This window comes from Urocitellus parryii, chromosome 5, assembly GCF_045843805.1.
Source record: "Urocitellus parryii isolate mUroPar1 chromosome 5, mUroPar1.hap1, whole genome shotgun sequence".
In the NCBI taxonomy this organism is placed as follows: domain Eukaryota; kingdom Metazoa; phylum Chordata; class Mammalia; order Rodentia; family Sciuridae; genus Urocitellus; species Urocitellus parryii.
Window position 1 is genome coordinate 67742700 of NC_135535.1, and position 22515 is coordinate 67765214.

General features: G+C 38.6%; 1 protein-coding gene and 1 pseudogene across 1 annotated transcript; both read left to right on the forward strand.

Annotated features, from left to right (window-relative positions):
* Positions 1–3535: 3535 nt before the first annotated feature.
* On the forward strand, positions 3536–5568 carry LOC144254812 (dihydrolipoyllysine-residue acetyltransferase component of pyruvate dehydrogenase complex pseudogene; annotated as a pseudogene).
* An 11744-nt stretch (positions 5569–17312) lies between these two features.
* LOC113191054 (olfactory receptor 10AD1-like) lies at positions 17313–18269 on the forward strand. The gene has a single exon (XM_026400685.2). It carries the CDS (start codon positions 17313–17315, stop codon positions 18267–18269), a length of 957 nt encoding a protein of 318 aa, XP_026256470.2.
* The last annotated feature ends 4246 nt before the right edge of the window (positions 18270–22515 follow it).

The following is a 22515-nucleotide window of genomic DNA, read 5'->3' on the forward strand; positions in this document are numbered from 1 at the left end:
TTTGTTTGTTTGTTTTTATTTTTCTTGTCTCTAGGTTGGGGCTTTTGGTATTTGGGTCTCCTGATATACTTCTCTATATTCACCTATCTTATATTTTCACAATCTTCTTGTCTCCCTCTATTTCAGTCTAATTCTTTCTTTGTCTTTAATATTTTTCTTTCTTTTTTTGATACTGAGTTCTCTCCCTGACCTCTGATTACTTTTTTTCATTTCTTTCTTGACCTTGTTCTTTAATTTATGCATGTCAGTTTTCTTCTGTTTTTCTGGCATTTTCTTTTCTTGTTCCCTAGGGAAAAGAAGGTTGAGAAATGACTGGAGAATGGTCTTCTCTTAGAGATTGTGATACAAAGAATGGGTTCCATGTTTTTTTTCTTGTTGTTTTGCAATGTTTCTAGAAGGCAGATTAAGAGGAAAGGAGACCTAAATATATGAGGAAAAAGACCTGTTAGAGGTAAAGAATTTCCTGACAGGAAATATTAGGATAAATTAGAAGGAGAGATTCTTTTGTCTCTCTGGGTTACTACAGGAGCAGTTGGGTTGACAAGTAGGAGACTGGCCAAATGATGAGATTAAGTTTCAGACGTGTCTCTTTAAATGTATGAACATTAATGTATTTTATCTTTAAATTTATACTTTGACTTTACAAATCATTTTTAAATGATTTGGTCTGGGGTTTAGAAAAAAAGGATTAAATCTTCAGGAAAAATAGCCTGGCCAGGGACAGTGGCACACACCTATAATCCCAATAGCTCTGGAGACTAAAACAGAACTGCAACTTCAAAGCCAGCCTCAGAAACTTAGCGAGGCCTTAGAAACTTAGTAAAACCCTGTCTCAAAATAAAAATTTCAAAAAGGGTTGGGGAAGTGACTCAGTGGCTAAGCACCACTGGGTTCAATCACTGGTCCCCAAAAATAAAATAATTATTAATAAAATTATTATTTTGCAAGTCATTTAGCTTGAAGTAACAAATTCATTTCATTTTGTGCCCTAAATCTGTGAAATTTTTTATTGAAAAATAACTCTTACATATATTTATTGTGTTCATGATGTTTTAAAATATGTATATATTGTGAAAAGGAAAATCAAGCTAATTAACATATCTGTTACTTCACATACTTAACTGTTTTTTGTGGTAAGAACACTAAAAATCTAATTTTTTAGCAATTTTCAAGTATATAATATTAATTATAGTTCTTATTAATTATAGTTACCATTTTGTATAATAGAGCTCTTGAATTTATTGCCCCTAATTGAAAGTAATTGAAATTGTTCCTTTGAACAATCCCTCCATCCCTAGCCTCTGTAATCAACCTTTCTGCTTTCTGTCAGAGACCAATTATTTTAGATTCCACATGTGAGATCATAAAGTATTTGTCTCTGTGCCCAGATTGTTTCATTTAGCATAACATCTTCTAGGTTCATCCATATTGTCCAAAATAACAGGATTTCCTGCTTTTTAAGGCTGAATAGTATTCTGTTGGGTGTACCACATTCTTAAAAATCTATTCATGTGTTGATAGCACATCATTTGATCCCATCTCTTGGCTATTGTGTATAATGCAGCAATGAACATGACAGTGAAAATTTTTCCTCCACATATTGAGTTCATTCCCTTTGGAATATATACCTAGAGTGGGATTGCTGGGTGATATGGCAGTTCTATTTTAATTTGATGATAATGTTTGACATAATGGCTGAACTTATTTACCTTTCCACCAGCCTTAAAATACACACACACACAAGCACACACACACACACACATATATATAAATTATAGCCATTCCAATAGGTTTGAGGTGATAACTCACTGTGATTTTAATTTGCATTTCCCTGATTAGAGATGTTGAACATTTTTTCTTATGCCTGTTGGCTATCTTTCTGTCTTCTTTTGAGAAATGCCTACTCAAAACCTTTGCCTATTTTTAAATCAGGTTACTTGCTTTCTTGCTATTGAGTTGTTTTGAGGTTTTGAATCTCATGAATATGTAACTTTTCACTTTAAGGACTGTTTCTTAGTCCAGGACTCTGCATTTAGCTTTTTCTCCTTGATATCCTATTGGTATAGATGATAATACTAATACTACCAATTCTCTCTGGTATGTTTTTTCCTGTCTGTCTCTCTCACCCACCTTCGCTAAGCTATTTAAAGTCATTTCAAATATTTATTCCACCTCTCTGTCCCCTTCTCTTTCTCTCATTGTCTCTCACTTTCACTTTCTGTTCTTCTCTAAGCTATTTAGAGTCATTCCAATGTTTTTCAGGCATTTAAATAGCAAAAGAGCTCAGATTAATCATTGTTAGGAAACATCTGGAGTTATTCTCCAGTCCACTGGTATTCAGTAGTTCTCCTTGATTACTAAATTCTTTTCCCCTGTTTCTTATTCACACATACTTGAACATACACAGTTTCTGAATATTCAGAGAAGCATTATTATGAATATTTTTGCATATAATTTTCTCTCTTTCCCTTAGTTTTCTGGTTGATTTATTCTCTGTGTTTAAATCTTCTTCTTGAAAGTGACTGTGAGAAGGATGAGAAGCAATAAGTCTCGTCAAGTTTTATTTTAACTTCTCTAATGGAATAGCTGATTCACTTTAGGACCCAGTTAGAGAAGCATCAGGGCCAAAGAAAGAAATCAAGCCCTATGAGATTGAGGAGAGGCATAATATGGAGTTAGCTTGTCACCTATAAAATGAGTTTAAAGTTATTTTCAATATTTTCATTACTTATGGTATCTCCTATCAATGCAGCTGAATAAGAAAAATCTTTGTTTGTGGCCTACATTTACTTTTTATACATCACAGAGGCCTGCTTCCTAACAGGTCTGGCATACCAAGTCAGGGCACATCTATAACCCTTGGTCCTGGCCAGTCATCATCAGGGGCCACAGGTACCTTAGAGATCAGAAGAATGCAGAGCTGGATGTATGGCTGTAATCCCAGTGACTCAGGAGGCTGAGGTAGGAGGATAGAGAGTTTGAGGCCAGCCTAGACAACTTAGAGAGACTCTGTCTCAAAATAAATAAATACAAAAAGCTGGGCATTGTAGCTTAGTGGCAGGATTGCCTGGCTTTAATCTCCACTACTGGTGTAAACATTGGGGCAGGGGTTGGGGGGAGCAATTGAAGTGGATCCAGTAGCAAAAAGGCATATGAAGTAAAATGAAAGCAGAAAAAACTGATAGGGAAACAATAAGAAAATTTCAAAAACTTCTACAATTTAACTCAATTTGATAAATCTCTATTTGCTACTGGCAAGGCATTGTGAGGAATTAAGACTAGTATGTGTATTTTTTATATAATTTGAAGCTAACAGAAAATTGGTGGGGAAAGGAAATGAAAATGAACTTTTAAAAAAGAAAATAAATAAGTAGGCCTATAGAAAGAGTTTTGAACAGAGTTGGTGGGACACTGGAATGGATTGCTAAATTATAACAAAGCTGCTAGCAGAAACCTACAAGAATTCACACTAAGGATAATTGTCCTTCTTTAAAAACCATTTACATTTTGGGGTGTGGGGGGAATCAGTGGCATTATGTGGCGCGTCTGTGCGCGACGGGCCCAGAGTGCAGCCCCAAGGACGGGACTCGGAGCTGGATGAACGGCCTCGCGGGAGGGATCTGCAGCTCAGTGTGTGAGCCGGCGGTCTGGCCCTGCTCCTTGCAACAGCACAACCACAAGGTATGGCTGGGTCCGGGCATTGGGCGGCTGGAGCCCCAACTCTGGCGCCACTCCGCGGAACCGCTTACTGTTGCAACTTCTGGGCTCGTCTAGCCGCCGCAGTTATAGTCTCCCCCCGCATCAGAAGGTTCCGTTGCCTTCTCTTTCCCCCACAATGCAGGCAGGCACAATTGCCCGTTGGGAGAAAAAAGGAGAAAAAATCAATGAGGGCGATCTAATTGCAGAAGTTGAAACTGATAAAGCCACTGTTGGATTTGAGAGCATGGAGGAGTGTTACATGGCAAAGATCCTTGTTGCTGAAGGTACTAGAGATGTTCCAGTTGGAGCCATTATTTGTATCACAGTTGGAAAACCTGAAGATATTGAGGCCTTTAAAAATTATACTTTGGATTCCTCAGCAGCTCCTACCCCACAAGCAGCCTCAGCACCAACTCCAGCTGCTGCTACTGCTGCTGCATCTCCACCCACGCCTTCTGCTCAGGCTCCTGGTAGTTCATATCCCACTCATATGCAGGTACTTCTTCCTGCCCTTTCTCCTACAATGACAATGGGTACAGTTCAGAGATGGGAAAAAAAAGTGGGTGAGAAGCTAAGTGAAGGAGACTTATTGGCAGAAATAGAGACTGACAAGGCCACTATAGGTTTTGAAGTACAGGAAGAAGGTTATCTGGCAAAAATCCTGGTTCCTGAAGGCACAAGAGATGTCCCGCTGGGAACCCCACTTTGTATCATCGTAGAAAAAGAGATATCGCAGCATTTGCTGATTATAGGCCAACTGAAGTAACTGATTTAAAACCACAAGCACCACCACCTACCCCACCTCCGGTGGCCCCTGTTCCTCCAACTCCTGCACCTTTATCTCCTACACCCTCAGCCACCTTTCCAGCTGCTCTTGCTGGACCAAAGGGAAGGGTATTTGTTAGCCCTCTTGCAAAGAAGTTGGCAACAGAAAAAGGAATTGACCTTACACAAGTAAAAGGGACGGGACCAGATGGCAGAATTATCAAGAAGGACATTGACTCTTTTGTGCCTACTAAAGTTGCTCCTGCTCCAGCAGCTGCTGTGCCTCCGCCGAGTCCAGGAGTGGCACCCATTCCTACAGGTGTCTTCACAGATATCCCAATAAGCAACATTCGTCGAGTTATTGCACAACGGTTAATGCAATCGAAACAAACCATACCTCATTATTACCTTTCTATTGATGTAAATATGGGAGAAGTTTTGTTGGTACGGAAAGAACTAAATAAGATGTTAGAAGGAAAAAGCAAAATTTCTGTCAATGACTTCATCATAAAAGCATCAGCTCTGGCTTGTTTAAAAGTTCCTGAAGCAAATTCTTCTTGGATGGACACAGTTATAAGACAAAATCATGTTGTTGATGTCAGTGTTGCTGTCAGCACTCCTGCAGGACTCATCACACCAATTGTGTTTAATGCACATATAAAAGGACTGGAAACCATTGCTAAAGATGTTGTTTCTTTAGCAGCTAAAGCAAGAGAGGGTAAACTACAGCCGCAAGAGTTCCAGGGTGGCACTTTTACAATCTCCAATTTAGGTATGTTTGGAATTAAGAATTTCTCTGCTATTATTAACCCACCTCAGGCGTGTATTTTGGCAATTGGTGCTTCAGAGGATAAGCTGGTTCCAGCAGACAATGAAAAAGGATTTGATGTGGCTAGCGTGATGTCTGTTACACTCAGTTGTGATCATCGAGTTGTGGATGGAGCAGTTGGAGCCCAGTGGCTTGCTGAGTTTAGAAAGTACCTTGAGAAACCTATCACCATGTTATTATAATTAACCCAAGAATTTCTGTATTCTCCCTGGTCACATTGGTTCATTCTTATTGAGATATTTATGTTATTAAACAGGTGGTTGTTTTAAAGTTAACCAGTTAATTTTTGAGTCTATCTAGATAAATTATTTATAATGGGCATTACTGAAAATTTTTTTTAAATGCCAGTTATACCCAAATATTGTACGCAATTGGTAACTAAACACCAGATTTTAATCTGTATACTTTTAGTCATGGGACTTGTGGCCTAGCCTGAGGATAAGTATTTCCATAGGAGATATAGAATAGGCAGAAACCTAGTTCCCTAGAGACAAGTAACCTGGGTAAAACCTTACAGTTTTAAATTTGCCTAAAATTGCTTAGGTGTGAGGGAAAGAGAAGTCAGGAAAATTACTTCTCAAGAGAAAGATCTGAACTGAATCAAGCTTTATTTTAGAATTTAACACTGGTTCAAAATTTTCTATTATATGAACTTGGTTTGGTTTATCATTCATGGGAAGGGTATAGAATTTCAGGGAAAATAGCTGAAACTTTAAGAGTCCACATTTTTTTACACTTCTTCACTGGTTGGTCTTTATTTTTCTATGAATCTCTAAATGAAATGATTTTCCCCCTCTTACGATATATAAACTATTTCTTGGTATAAATGAGAATTTATGTGGGTATTTATTTAAACAACTTAAATGTGTAATTCTTAAAGTAGAATTCTATAGTTATTTCCAAATAAAAGAACATGCTTATAAAATTTAATACAATTAAGAAGTTGTGGAGGGGCTGGGGATATAGCTCAGTTGGTAGAGTGCTTGCCTCGTATGCACAAAGCCATGGGTTCAATCCCCAACACCAACAAAAAAAGAAAAAAAAAGAAGTTGTGGAGGTAGAATTTTCTAAGATTAACTGAGAGTTGATTACAAATGAACTTAGTTATCAGGATTTATTATTCAAATAACTGGAAGACTATGAAATAATTATGGAATATATGCGGGATAAGTGTACATATGTAAAATATGGTTACTAAAGTTGGATATGTGCCAAACTCCATTTATCAGCAAGTCCTGTCTGAAAAGAGAAGGGATACACTGGTGAATTGTTTAGAATGCTAAAAAAGGAAGCCCAAGCCAGGCACCGTTGCTACCCTTGTTGTCCCAGCTACTCAGGAGGCTAGAGGATCTTTTTTTTTTTTTTTTTTTTTTTTTTGGAGAGAGAGAGAGAATTTTTTTAATATGTATTTTTCAATCTTTATGTATGCCAGGCGATCGAGTTACTGCTTGAGCCACATCCCCAGTCCTTGTACCAGTCTTTATGTATTTATTCACACATTTGATAAAAATGTCAGTTAAGAGTGAAATCATTACAATGACATAAGTAAGTCTACAAAGTCAAACTGCTTTTTTAAGTCAGAATATGGGGCAGCTACAGCTGCTTAGCACCTGTGCACACCCACACAGGCATGCCCTCCCACACACACCCACTCAAACTGGCAGGCACTAAGTTCCAACGTTAATAACCCAGGGACTCTTCCCTGGCTCCTAGAGGATCTTTTGAGCTCAGGAGTTTGGGGCCAACCTGGACAATTTTTCAGTCCCTGTCTGAAAAAACAAATATAAATGATATCCCAAACAAAATGGTAATTTGTTTGGATAAAGTGAAAATAGTTAATATAGGCATACGAGGTTTTTTTCCTACCCTAGCATTGTCTCATGTAAAATAAGATAGCCCTGAAAATCCTATTTGAGAGAACAAATTAATTATGGCTACCTTATCAGTCTAAATACTTTTTTCAACTTTATTATTTTGTCTTTCTCTTGGAGAGGAGGAGGACATGCTATCCAGGACAATAAAAATGAATTGGGGACTTTATCACAGTTCCAGATTTTCTATTGAATTGACACGTTTTAATAAATGTTTGGAATTATTTATTATAACTACTTAAAATAAACCTGACCAGTGCTTCCTTGTATATGTAATATGCGCAACTATCCCCTGAAATTTGCTTTAATGTTTCAGTGTTGAATCTGTTTCTGAATGTTCATTTATTATATGGTGCATAAGTGATACTCTATATATTCCTCAAACATTCACCTTGCTATATTATTATGAAAATAATTCAACATATTATTCTGATTTTTCACAGTATTTAGTAATTTCAGGTTGAAGATTATGCAAAAAGAACAAGTTTATCACAAGTTTAACCAAGCCAAATTTGGTTCAAACAAGAAATTTCAAAGATAATTTATTCTTTGCTAATGCTTATGGCTCTGTTGTTCCCTTGAAAGAAAAATAAAAAGTTCCCATATAATAAAAAGTTGTTCTGAGTTAAAGATTAAATCTCAGCTATAATCTAAATCTGGACTCAGTATATCTCTCTTACCAGAACTAAAAGAAGAACTAAAAGAACTAAAAGAAGAAAGCTAGAAAAAAAAAGTCATGGATTTTGGTTTAAATTAGATTGTTTTAAAATTAAACTTTGTTTTCAATGTGAAAAAAAAAATAAAAACCATTTACAGCGTCCTCCAAACATTTGTCCAAACATGAATCCACATGCTTTTATCTTTATAGTTTTATTGAAAATGCATGGCAAAAATTCATTAACTGTTATCTCCCAATTTTATTCCTAAATTCCTCAAAGTTCACATAGATGTGTTAGTGAGAATCATGGCATTCCAAAATCATTTCTCAAGTTTTTAAATCTTTAAAAATTCCCTAAGTCCAATGCTTTCTCAGTAATATGTAAAATCATTTGGGAAACAACTGTTCTTTTCTGGACACTTGAGTATATGGTTAGGACCTAGTTTTGTCTTTCTAAAACAGGGTTGCAATAGGCTTCAGGTTCAGGGAGACCTGACAGGGAAGGATTCTAGTCTTGCAGGGTCATTCTATGGACCATGCTTTTAAAATTTTATTTATGTATCTGTTTATTCATTTTTTAATTTAATTTTGCTCCTGTTAAAGGATGTCACTATAGTTTCCTCTCCTTCTGACATTCCTTATGTGAGACACTACCCAATCAAATGCAATTACCTGATTCTCTCCCTGCACAGATAGGCAGCAAAGTCTTTCAAACAGCACTGCAATTTGTGCTGTCTCCCCTTTTCTCTCTGGTTATGGATAATCCCAGTTTCACTAATAAGGACTTCTGTAAGATCCTGGTTGCCCTTATATTTTAGCAAGGATGCTTTCAGGACTCATCCCACATCTGTTTCTAGAGTACACCATCATGTCTATATTTTTGATTGATTAGTGGCTTTTTTTTCTTTTAGTAATCTGACTTCTAAATTATATTGGCTTTTCCATTTAATAAAAAAGTCTATGTGTCTCCTATTCTTAGATAACAGAGAGAAATTTATTAGTCACTTTAGGGCAAACTACACACTCTCTTGGCTGGAATCAAGAGGGTGGATGCCTTTGCCTTCTTCCTATAAGCTGTCTCTTGAATTAATTTAAGGACTAGGGAAATTTTCAGAGAAAAAAGAGGGAACACAAGACTTGTAAATATTAAGTGCTAGCTTTTAGTACCTAGCACTAGTTGCAAAGAAAATTTTCATTCAATTCTGAAATTATCCCCAGTGAATTTATATTTTATATATTTGATGCTTAAATTATTAAGTTTTGGCAATTATGAAATTTGACCTCCAGTCAGTCCCCTCATTATCAAATTTAGGTACAGGTATCTCTGTTTATTGTCCTGTATCAAGAAGGAAAGAACACTTTTTTATCACTGAATCTATCCTTTATATTACAAAAATTATGTATCCACTAATAATTCTAAAAGAATGTCTTTTATGACTGTTTTCTATTTCTTAAGGTATTCCACAAAATTTAGATATTATTCCAGGTTTACAACTAAACTGAAGCATTTCTGGGTTTAACCATCGTTCTCACTTATATTGGCCTCTTTTTTTTCTTTTACAAAGATAACTTTTTCCAATAACAATCTCCTTGAATCTGTAGGTCATTAGCAGATATTTCTTCTTGCAAATGATTTTTTATTCTTTGTGTACATTTTTCCTATTTTGTTATCTTATTACTCTGGAAATTCCTCAGTACTTTGTAGAAAGTACTTTGTTTAAAGCTCTTCATTATATTGTATTATACTTTGTCAAATATCTCTACTATCATCTGTACTATATGCTCTGCCAGGACACAGAATTTATAGCACTTAACAATAATTAGGAAATACATTTTTAACTGGTGGGCTTCATTTTTTAAAGAATTCATGTATTTTGAGGTTTACCAACATTTAAAACAAGTGACCCTATGCTGGGGATAGAGTTCAGTTGGTAGAATGCTTGCCTTGAGTGCACAAGCCCCTGGATTCTAATCCCCAATATCATATATACTCAAAAAAAATAAATGACCTAATTAGGGTTTTTCATTTATTTGATGACCTAGAAAAAGGGGCAGGAAATTAATATTTATTGTGCACCTTCCCTAATGCAGATACTATTCTATAAGATCTACACACACACACACACATACACACACACACACACACACACACACACACACACACACATATCTTGGTTAAATGAAAAAAAATCCCTCTTAATCTTTACAACAAACTTATCAGGCAAATATGTATTTTTTTCATTTTACAGATGAGAAAAACAGGTTTGAAGGAGATTATTTGATATAATTGGTAGCATTAAATTATATTGAAAATTATTCCTCTATTCTTTCAACAAATATATTGAAAAATTGCTGTAGTGGGCAATGTGCCAGGATATAGGAATATAAGATCTCTATGTTTAAGGAGTTCTTAATCTAGAGGGGAAGACATTATAGCAAGTGCCTCTAGTAGAGGCAGGAACAAGTGCAATTTCACATGGACTCAGGTGGGTAGGAGTTACTACTAAAGGCTTCACTGTAGATGCAAGAGTTCAAGTTGGTATTGTAGAATCAGGAGTTTGTTAGGTGGAGAAAGCAGTCAGAGAGCAAATTCCAGGGAGAGGGTGAGAATATGTGCAGAAACTTGGAGGCTTAAAAAAGTATGAAGTGCTTAGAAAAGACAGGTCATAGATGGAATACAGGGTGCCTGTGAGAGAGTATAAGATGATGAATATTGACCAGCAATTAATGACAATTTAATATGGAGGTTAGAAAGGAGGAATTGAAAGGTACTTTTTAGTTTCTGACTTGAGTGACTAAGGATTGGTTACTACATAACTAAGAAAGGAGATTAGGGGAATAGATGCTCCTGGAGGCACTGGTACTGTGCAGGCCACCATCCTTTGTCCTAGACCAACTCTAGACTGGACCTGACATTCTGGAACTTTCATGAAAATAGTTTCAAAACCTGCAGAGCAGGTTTGAAGGATGAGACTCCTTTGCCCATCGTTTCAATGTTTAAAATCCCTTGTACAACAGCAAGTTCCTCCAAATATCATTTCTGACCTTGAAGGAAATGCAACACCATGGTCACCATAGAGGCATTTCCCAGGATGAAGTTCCCTAAAGTATTCTGAAGCTTCAGTTTAGTAGTCCCCCCTTTCCCGCTTCTCACTTTCCACTCTGACAAAAAAAATATTCCTCAGAGTGAAATATCTCTAGGTAATACCTAGTTACTTTTCTGGTTAGAAGTATTGCCTCTGTGGCGATTTAGAACCAATGTCATTTTATGAACTTAAATCATACATATACTATTGAATTATCCTACCATACCGCTACTCATTTCTCTATGTTCATAGATCAGTTTGTTCCTTTTAATTGTGAAAGCCAAATTGGAGTGTAGGCCCCTTTAGGGAAGCAACCAAAAGGCTTCCTGTAACTTTTAGTATTGTAGGCCATAAGTCATTGAGTGACCTAAGGAAAAGAGCTTACCATGTGGTCTATCTCACTTGTGAGAGCCAAGATTCCTATGAGAAATAGAGCTACTGATGATAGGATTGTATGCTCAATTCTGTATCACTCTCCATACTAGAAACTATTGAGGAAACAATTCAGCAAAACAAGAGTACTTTAATTTTCAGCCAAAAGAAGTCTGTGGGATCTTAATGACTTCAAATCTCTAAATCAAAAGTTTTTTCCTTTTAGAAGCTGATAAATCATGAACTATCCAAGAAAATACTATAATGCACATAACTTTTCCTATAACATTTCAAAGATGATTTATCAATTCCCTTGTTGGGGCATGAACCTGCCGCAGTCTGGCTGGGCACAAAATAACCGAGCCACCACAAAAGCCTTGTAGATTCCAACAGCAACTCTTTATTCCCGAACTCTCACCGGCACTCTACACGCATGTTCTGGGAAAAATACACCCCCTCCACCGGGCTCTGCATACCAAATACTCTCAGAACCCTGCGAGAACTCCACGGGAACTCAAGGAGCGGGTGCCTGAGGCAGCAGGATATGCCCTATTCCCAGCAGGATCCACCTTAAACCTGGAGCCACCCTAATCCAGCAGGATCCACCCTAAACCCAGAGCCGCCCTAATCCCTGAGCAAGGTCACCTTTCAAACCAAAACTCTCAAACATTCATGCAATGTCACTGCAAATGACCTGGGTCCAAGGCAAGCCCAATTTCCACAAGCCCATTTCCTCCTTCTAAGCAACATTGGGTAGGCTGACAAGGAAATTGCCATGCATCATTCCTACTTGGCTATGGCTCTCAGCATGAACCCCCGGTTAAATCTACCACAGTTTCCCCCCATAAAAGCAATGATTTTCTGAATCATGATATGATATTATTTAATACAAAGAGAAAAAATTAAGTACGCATAAAAGAAATGCAGTTTCAAGGGCTGGAGATATAGCTCAGTTGGTAGAGTACTTGCTTTGCATGCATAAGGCCCTGGGTTCAATCCCCAGCACTACAAAAAAAAAAAAAAAAGTTCCAGGTGGTATACAATTTGAAATTATGAAAGGCATGTTTTATTTAAAGCAGAACTGAAAGAAAATAGCCAAACCCCAAACCTCACAGAGACTAACACTTTCTAAGAAAAAAAATATACATGATTTAAACAAGGTTGTGAGTTTACATACAACTCCAGTGAACTAACCCCCATTCCTAATACAGTTTCCGTAGAATTAATAATAAAACTCTACAAAAGAGCATATTTCCTATGGTCAGAGCATACCAGAAGAACAACAGGAGCACTGTACTATTGAATATGTCCTGCTCCTCTTCAGGAAATAGGACAAGAATCATGATAATGAGACATTTTCCCATCAGTCTGGGCTACAGTAGCATGCTTGTTCATTGTGCTCCTGTGGTCATGGAATGCAGACCTCTCTCAACTTACCAACACTGTACTGTGAGAATTCAAAATATGTGTATTGACTGAATTTTTCCCTCCAGAATCTGCCAAACATTATAATGTTTTTTTCATTAAAACCAAAACTCTTATACATATCTTTGTTTATAACATATATGTGATATTATTTATAATAATTGCTTGGGACTTTAAGGGGGTCCCTTAAATAATACTTCTCTTCCCCCCTAGTTCTGAATCAACTGAAAATAACACAAAGAGTCAACAGATAAAGGCAAAATATCACCTTTATTAATAACAAGCAGACATGGAATTCCTAAAATAGAATCCAGGAATTGAGACTTATTCCCCAGTCACTGGCAGCACTGGAGAGCAACAGAGTCTTCCCAAACAGGGGCAGAGGATGACCTAAAGACCACTCACTTCTAAAAGGAAGGCGGAGGGAAAAGGGGAATGTGATTGATTTCCCTTTCTAAAATCACCCATCAGGTAAACCACTCGATTTTCCCTGCAATGGTATTAAGGAAAAAAGCAAAGATCAGGAGTGTTATCTTATTAAAATTCCCTTCATTTGGAAGAATACATCAAGAATATGAAAGAAGCCATTTCCCACCCTACCCCACCTCTAATAGTATTCAGCATTTTATTCTCTTACCCTATTAAGTCTATGGATAACCAGGAGTGCAGTAATCAAAACAGTCCTGTTTCCATCATCATGTGGCTGCTCCACTAATACAAATTACTGTTCTTTTGAGAGGCTCTTGGAACTGTTGGACTGTTTCTATTTTGCTTGCAGATGGTTCTAAAATAGGTCAGAACAGTAGGTTAATTAAATCAACTATGACATCACAATAGACCCACAGCTGAAAATTCATTCTCTATTCTTTTCTCCCCGCCAAACTGTGTTCAGCTACATTATGCAACCTAAATTATCAGCAGTTCTTCAATGAGATTAAATTACATCATTAAGGTACAATAATAAAATGGAGGCTCAAATGTCATGATGGATATGAACTACTTTGTAAATTATTGTTAATTTAAATGAGATCACAGACCCTCAGTTCTCTTAATAGGAAATCCAAGGAATCATGTATAGATTTTTTTTTAATTTTATGTGCAGTTGGAGGAAGAAAATATCAGTATCCACTTCTGGTTTAACAAAGAAAATTCATATACACACACACACAGACACACACACACACACACACACACACTCACATTCAAAAGACAGGTAAATTTTAAATATCACCATGGCCATTAATTAGAATAATCAATAAAAATTATATTTAAGAGGTTCAAAATTAGTTTTAGAAGACACAGCAACAATTTCTGAATTGCATTCTTAGAAGATTCTTTGTCAGAGATTATATTTGTAAGAACAGTTTTATTTTACAAAATAATAGATGCTTATTTAAAGCTAAAGAAGTTTTTTTCTTATTTTCTTGCTGATATTTCTTCAATTAACAGAAAGACATGCAATTTTTTTATTGGTATTAGGAATTGAACATAGGGGAACTTAACTACTGAGCCACAATACTAGTCTTTTAATTTTCTATTTTGAGACAGGGTCTCACTAAGTTGTTCGGGGCCTCACTAAGCTGATAAGGCTGGTTTTCAACTTGCAATCCTCCTGCCTCAGCCTCCCAAATCACTGAGATTATAGACATGTGCCACCATACCTAGCCAAGATGTCATTTTTAAGTCAAACATAGAGACAAGATTTTAAGAACCTGAGAAGATCTAAATAAACCAATGAAAAACAAGGGACATAATATTTTGTATTAACAAATGGTAATTTGGGACATCTAAGTTTTCACACCTATGCTATAAAGTGCTATGCACATGTAATTCAGTAATATTTTTAGGTAGACATTTGTCTGTAATAGTATAGATGTCAAAGAATTATCAAGGTCATCAGACACCATTCTCTTACAGAGTGGCCACCCAAGTCAGACCATCCTCCCTGGACCAGCTCCTCATCAAACACCATGAGATCTTCTGTTACTTGGCATGGTAATTCAGTGACAAATATCATTGCCAGAAGAGCAACAGAATGAGGTAGGATGTGTTCTCCATTATATTATCTCACTTACTTAGCCAAATACTTAACCCTTAACAGTGGCTAACAAGGCTCTAGATGCTAGGCACAATGAACATGAGCCACAGGTAACCATTTATCTTTTGACAGTTCCTAGTGATTCTTCAGGTCAAACCTCAATTTCTTCTTGGACAAGACCCAGACTTCTGTGGAATCTAGCTCACTGACTGATCTTCCCAAACTCTGACTTCAGTCCTCACAAATTCACTGAGTATCCAAGTAACATCTTAAACAGTGCTCTCTATCCTTCCCTTTCCTTTTCTTTAAGTCCTAGATACAAAAACATCCCAAAGTGTTGATGACAGGAATAGACTAACTGTCCAGACATTGCCTTGATCTACCAGGAAATCACACCTAGAGGGAATCTAGATCTGTAAAGAATAATAGTGATTCCTGGACATAAGTGGTTCATGAACCACGATGTGACTCAGGAGGCTGAGGCAGGAGGGTCATAAGTTCGAGGCCAGTCTCAGCAACCTAGTGCAACCCTAAGTAACTCAGTGAGACCCTGTCACCAAAAATAAATAAATGAAAGTGGCTGGGATGTGGCTCAGTGATTAAGCACCCCTGGAATAGGAGGGACAAGAGGAAGAGGAAGGAGAAGAAGAGCAGGAGGAACAGTAATAGTGTAGATACCTTCTAAAATGTGGACAGAAAACATAAGAACTTGAAAGTATGGGTAAGGGGCTGGGATGTGGTTCAAGCGGTAGCGCGCTCGCCTAGCATGCATGCAGCCCGGGTTCAATCCTCAGCACCACATACAAACAAAGATGTTGTGTCCACCGAAAACTAAAAAATAAATATTAAAATCCTCTCTCTCTCTCTCTCTCTCTCTCTCTCTCAAAAAAAAAAAAAATCTCAAAAAAAAAAAGTATGGGTAAGATAGGATAGTTCATTCAACTTAGATAAATAGCAGGCACACATCACCAAGGATGAGATGGAAGGAACAGAAGAAAATAGGATTGGAAGTAGGCAGAAAAAGGAAAAAGGGACTCACAGAGAAGATAGTGTGAGATATTCAGAAAAAGGAAGTAGAAGATGAAAGATAAGGAGTGGTGGGCAGAATTGGGAGTTAAGAAAGGATATACTGACCATCTCCAATTATCTGAAAATGGAAGTGATCCAACAAAACCTAACTCCAAAACAAGAGTTAGAAAAATCAAGAGATTTAATATAAATATAACGACTTCCAGTAGTGAAATAAGAGCATGTGATTTGTGAGTGCTCATCATCTAAAGAGCAAGAAGAAAAATCAAGAGATTTAATATAAATATAATGACTTCCAGTAGTAAAATAAGAGCATGTGATTTGGGAGTGCTCATTCTCTAAAGATCTACTCCTAGAGGCAAAGCGGTGAATCAAATTTCTCCAAAGGAGAACCTTCCATTCCAGAAAGGTTGGGTTTGTGCCCTGCTCATAGATTTCCTTCTCTCACAGAGATGGTTGAATCTTTTCCACCCAAAGGTATGTAGCCCTAAATTTTAATCCCAGGTGGAAAACTGTCTTCTGTTAAGAAAGTATTCAAGACCTCACAACCAGGCTGTATGTATCTCCAGCATGTACAACATGGATGGTTGATGTGGTCACAGCAACTTCCAGGAGAGTGAGTCATGGAAAATGTGGAGGATGAGGATGAGCTGGAAATGAATGTCTTCAGAAATATGCAAAGCACTCTCACCTGAGGGACAATTCTGACAGAATGTTGTTATTTTCTCTGAAACTTCAACCCATTCATCATCTTAAATTAGGTACATAAAGACTGAGCATATTTTTCCTCTAGAAAAATTCATTCAATTATGTCTTGATTCTTCTCACACCTTTATGTGAGCGTGGTAAATACTTCCTGGTTCTTTGAAATGATAAATGGCATTTTTATTGAGTATATGTTATTCAGGAATCCCTTCTGCAGAGACAATCATGTAGAGAACTTCTTCTGTAAGGTCCCTATAATGATCGCCCTCTCCTGTGGGACCCTTTATTTAGTTTAAAAGTGATCTTTGCTGATGCCATTGTGGTGTTGCTCAGCCCCGTGATGCTCATTGTCACCTCCTGTTCTATTGTCTTGAATTCTTCCAAAATATGGTCTTCTATAAGTTAATTACCATGTTCACCTCCCTTCAAATACTCCATTCTTCAATTCCTTAAACATTTCCTCATTGACAAAGGCCCCAGGCACAGCTACTTTATTTCTTAATCTCTGAATGCATTTGGATTAGTGGCTAATCCTTCAGTATTGAGGGCCCTGGAACAGATGCAATACTTCAGTGGAGGCCAGTTAAAAAGAGAGTAAAATAAAATCATCAGGTATGATATTATAAGTCTATGTACACAGCCTGTGGTGACCCTGGCATTTTCACTATTCTACTGCACCACCAACTTGTTAGATCTCACTAATTTCCAAAACATTTACCACCCCTCATCCACCCTGTTTTATGGTTGGTGTTTCTGGGCACAAGTGAGTAACTTACAATAATAAACAACTATCTCTCTTGTGATTTTCCTGTCTTCCCCACTCAAGCATGCCCAGATGGTGGACCTGAGGAATGTCAGCACAGTCACAGAGTTCATCCTCGTGGGCTTTGAGCAGAGCTATCCTTCCACTCGGACACTGCTCTTCACACTATTCCTAGCCCTCTATGGCCTTGCCATGGCCATGAATGGCCTCATCATCTTCATCACTTGGACAGACCCCAGGCTCAGCAGCCCCATGTACTTCTTCCTTGGCCACCTGTCTTTCCTGGATGTCTGCTTCATCACCACCACCATCCCACAGATGTTGATCCACCTGGTAGTCAAGAACCACACTGTCTCCTTTGCCTCCTGCCTGATCCAGATGTATCTGGTTTTTGGTGTGGGAGTGGCTGAGTGCATCCTCTTGGCATTCATGGCCTATGACCGTTATGTTGCTATCTGCCAGCCACTTAGCTATGCCCAGATCATGAGCCGACAGGTCTGTGTGAGGCTGGTGGGTACTTCCTGGTTCTTTGGGATGATCAATGGCATCCTCCTTGATTACATGACATTTAGAGGTCCATTCTGTAGAGACAACCATGTAGAGAACTTCTTCTGCGAGGCCCCCATAGTGATCGCCCTCTCCTGTGGGGACCCTTTATTTAGTTTAAAAGTGATCTTTGCTGATGCCATTGTGGTGCTGCTCAGCCCCATGGTGCTCATTGTCACCTCCTATGCCCGCATCCTGACCTCCATCCTGGGCAGAGCCTCCTCCTCAGGAAGGGGGAAGACTTTCTCCACTTGTGCCTCACACCTGACTGTGGTCGTCTTTTTCTATACCTCGGCTATGTTCTCCTACATGAATCCTCGAAGCACACATGGGCCTGACAAAGACAAGCCTTTCTCCCTCCTCTACACCATCATCACCCCCATGTGCAACCCTATCATCTACAGTTTTCGCAACAAGGAAATGAAGGGGGCTATGTTGAGGGCTCTTGGGAGAGCCAGCCTGGCCCAGGCAGAGTCTGTTTAGCAGCAAGAAATTCCTTCCCTTAGGGTGGGGAAAGTTACTCCTTTCCCAGCCTGGACAAGTGAGTAACTCTCCAATGCTGAAAGGTTCCATGAGAGCTTCCTAGGTACTAGACTCAGATCTGGAAGTCCCTCCTGATGTCTAAGGTGTTTCTCTCTGACTTCACTTCCAGCATTGTTTTCCCTTCAACTTCCTCAAGAGAATTTAAGACTTTTATGAATTTGTCTTCCAAGTTCTCACAAATAGGATTTGATAAATAATGCACTTAACTGCATTTTATTTGTATAATATGTTGACATGATACCCACCCCCTACATATACATTTAGGAGTAAATTTGTTAGTCTGTTTTTCTTTCTCACAATCTACTTTCATTTCCTAGGTCTGCTCTCATTTTATATAAGAAAATATATGTGAAGAAGTAAGAAAAAGAAAACTATGGAACAGTGCTGACATTAAGCTAATAAGAGAATATTTTTTAAAAAATATCAACAAGTTGAACTCAATCTTCTTAACTCTCATAAACCAGTGAAGGGGCATTTGTGGTACCTCTAATTGCCAACACTACACTCAACTTGTTTGTGCTTGTGTGTTTTGGAGAAGGGTGGGTGAGAAAAGTCAGGGAGTCAAAGTGCTTCTCCTAAATCCTTTAGGTTCTTTTAGAAAGATGACTATCTGGCTGGTATTTCCCTTTTCATGCAAGTTGTAAGAGCCTCTAGCAAACTTTACAAGCCACCCATTTCCTTCTCTGTTAATCATACCTCAAATGACTCCCCTTCCTGCTTACTGACTTTTTCTCTTACATCTTTCACTTCATCTCTACTCAAACATGCTCCACCTTATTTCCTCATTTTAAATGGATCAATTTCATTCCCTGTACTTTAAGGAACACTCTTCCACACTATCTCCACCTTTGCAGAAGCCTTTCTATTTGCAACCTTTTCCTCTCTGGCTCCCTCTAGCTTCTATCCTTAACCAAACCACCTTCTTTAACAGGATCCTACAATCTCAGCAGCTCTCTTTCTTTGATAACTGCATTTTTCTCATGTCCCTGTAATAATAAAGAGGGGGAAGAGGGTTGGTCTGTTCTTTATTTTCCAAAGCTAATTCCATACTATGGGATGGAATATGGCATTTGGGATGCCCTCAAAGAGATGTACCACCTGGGTAGTTCCTCCTCCTGCACATCACATACTACCCTTTACAATGACTTGAAGTAGTAGCTTCACTCTTCTGAGTGCAAATTAGTGAATCTCTAGAAATCAGAGAATGTGAGAAATTTTCTAAGCAAGAAGGAAGAAATGAGTCAACACTGTTATGGAGAAAAAAAAACACAATAAATACAGAACCTCAAGATTTCTACTGTCAAAGAAAAACTGTACCAAAGTTAAACGGGCAAGAAAGTATTCAAGACGATTGCAATAGGAGATTGAACTCAAGTCCACAGAAACAAGGGGTTGGGAGAGATTTAAAATCTGGTCCCCTTGCTTGCTAGTTGGTCTTACATAATGGAAAAGTAAACTAACTTGTATCTTCATGACAAATAGCTTTACAATCTTCATATTAGGGTCTTACCCTCCCTCAGAGAGACTGGAGAACTATCTTCCTTAATGATTACATTTCAAAGGGATGGCTCCAGATCCTGAGAAAGACATTCCCTGGGCAGTAAAATATCAATAGGCTTATAAGGAGATTTATATACATATCAAAGGGGCAGAGAAACAGCAATTACAAGTTTTCTAAAGTAAACACTCTTAAGAAAAGAAGAATAGTTAAGAAGAAACTTGTTGAAAGTTTGTTAAGCTTAGAGGATTAATAAAGCCTTCGTGATCACTGTGTAGAACATAAAAAAGGGACTTACCTTTCCCCCTAGTGCCTCAGCTTCCCTAGGCTTAAAAATTTCTATCTCAAGGAGCCTTTAAAAGGCGGGGAGAGGGGGAGGCAGGGAACAGGAAGGAAAGGAAGAAAGCCAAAGGAAAAAAAGTGATTTAATTTAAAAGTTTTCTGAATACTGAGAATGTAGCTAGGTTAGTAAAGTGTTTGCCTAGCATGAACAATGCCCTGGGCTCCATCCCAGCAATTGAAAAAAACAAACAATAAAATATAACTGAGAAATAATTTCTGCACTGGACAGTTGCTGGGCACTGGTAATACTAAAATTATAAACAAGCCAGTTGTGGCTTTTAAGGATCTCAACATCTAGCAGGGCAGACAAGAAAAAATAATGGTAACACTAACAGCACGCTCGCATTTATTAAGTACTCATATTCTAAGAACTTTACATTTAATCCTCACAAAACTTTATGAGATGCAAAAACAGGCTCACAGATGTTAAGTAATTTGCTTAAAATAAACAGCATTTAAAAATGTGCGCTATTTCCAGAGCCTGCTAAGGGAGGTTAGAAAGAATGGGGCAGGCTTCATACCGAGGATATTAGCTAAGCTTTGAAGAATAAGCGGGAATTGCAGGTGGAAAACCGGGGAGGAGGGTCGGATGCTAGGAAAGAGTAAAATTCCATGCAAGAGGAGCTGTCTAATTCGTTATAGAAATCGTGCGTTCAATATGACAGAAGGTGAGATGGAGCCCGCAATGCTGGAAAACCAGGCCCCGAGTGACCTAGAACTGTCTTCTCAAGGACGAGCAGTTTCTTATTCAAGTCCCGGGCCCAGGGAGGAAGCGACGTGAGAGGTAGCTTGAGAAGCTACCGCCCCGGCGGCGTCTCCCCGTCCGTAGCCACACACCTGGTCACTGGAAGGATACTAAGTACCCCCCACCCCGAGTCTGCGAAAACCTGTACAAATGCAATAACGAGAAGCTACCCTGTCCCCTTTCATTTTCGGACGCAAAGCCGGAGGCCGAGAATTACCACGGCCCCGGCCTAAGAGTGAAAATGTGGAAAGGGAACCCAGAAATTCTCGACCACGCGCGGTAGCCTGAGCCTCGGCGCCCTCATGCCAAAGGGCAAGCCGACGCCATGTTTCCCCGCCCCACTTAGTAATTACCCGTGAGGCTCTGGGGCTGTGACCCGATTAGAACCCGCAGAGGTAGGCGTGGCCCGCGCTGGGAGCCTGCGGCCAATCAGCCTTCCTCAGCCTCTTGGATCTCGCTGTGGCAACCAATGAGCGCCTTCTCCTTGAGTGCCCCGCCCGGGTAGAATTGAGCTAATTTGTGGACCTCTGGGAAACACTTTCTATTTTGGGAAATTATTGCGGTGGCTGCGGTCTCCTGCAGCTGTAAATGCGGACCTTGAGGCTTGGGATATCCTCCCAGCAGAGTGGGATTGCTAAAATGCCGCGCCCCTTTGACGGAGGACGGGAGATGGGCGGAGCAAGGCTGGAGGCCGGCCTGAGCAGAGACCTCTGCCAGTCACTCCGAGGCTTGGTAGCCTTCAGTCCTGTGCATGGATCTGAAGTCTAATCCTAAATGATAAGCCCATTTTTAGCAAGTTGTGTAATGTGGAGCTCCTCTTTCCCCCCGCCCCCACGAACAACTGCAGTGTCCTCTAAGCTGTCTTACCTCTTCTCTCTTCTCCAATTACCCCCTACAGGAAACCTCCCTTGACCTCCACCCCTTTCTGAATTTACTGGGCTTTCTTTTGAGTTCTCATAGTAATCTGTGCCTTTTCCTATCTACTCCCGTATTGTTTTTAAATTTATTTACTTTTTTGTCTTCCCTGCTAATGTGTGGTACAATACCTGGCCATAGCAGATGCTATAGAGCTATTTCCTCAATTAAATCTTAAGCAGAATCCTGATGTGTTAACCAAATAAAGCAAAGCTTTCTGACGGGAGGAGGAATGTCCAGATCCTGAACCCCCAAGAAAATCCCTGTTAGTATCCTTTTCTGAAATAGTTTAGCTTATGGTTTATCAAGAACGTAAAATTAAACTTATATAGAACCTCTAGGAGCACTCACATCTTTGGGGGTTTCCAATATGCTTATGCATATTTGTTTTAATTTTTCCGGTCTAAAAGCAGGTATTTTCTGTTTGCCTTAAAAAAAAAAAAAAAAAAAAAAAAAAAAAAAAAAAAACTCACCTTCTTCACAGAGCTCTGGACTTGAGAGGCTAACCTGCATGAATCTTGTCAATAGGTTTTCTTACCTCTGCTTTCTATTGCGTTCAGCCAATAAATAGCAAAGACAGATCAAAAGGAAGCATTTCCCTAAATGCAATTAGGGTAGTAAATTCTCTGAATCTTTTTTTATTTTTATTTTTTTTGTGTGTGTGTGTATGTGTGTGTGTGTGAATT

Bases quoted from the DNA above. Each gene is read 5' to 3' on its own strand.
- LOC113191054 (XM_026400685.2), top strand. From the start codon at position 17,313: ATGGTGGACCTGAGGAATGTCAGCACAGTCACAGAGTTCATCCTCGTG.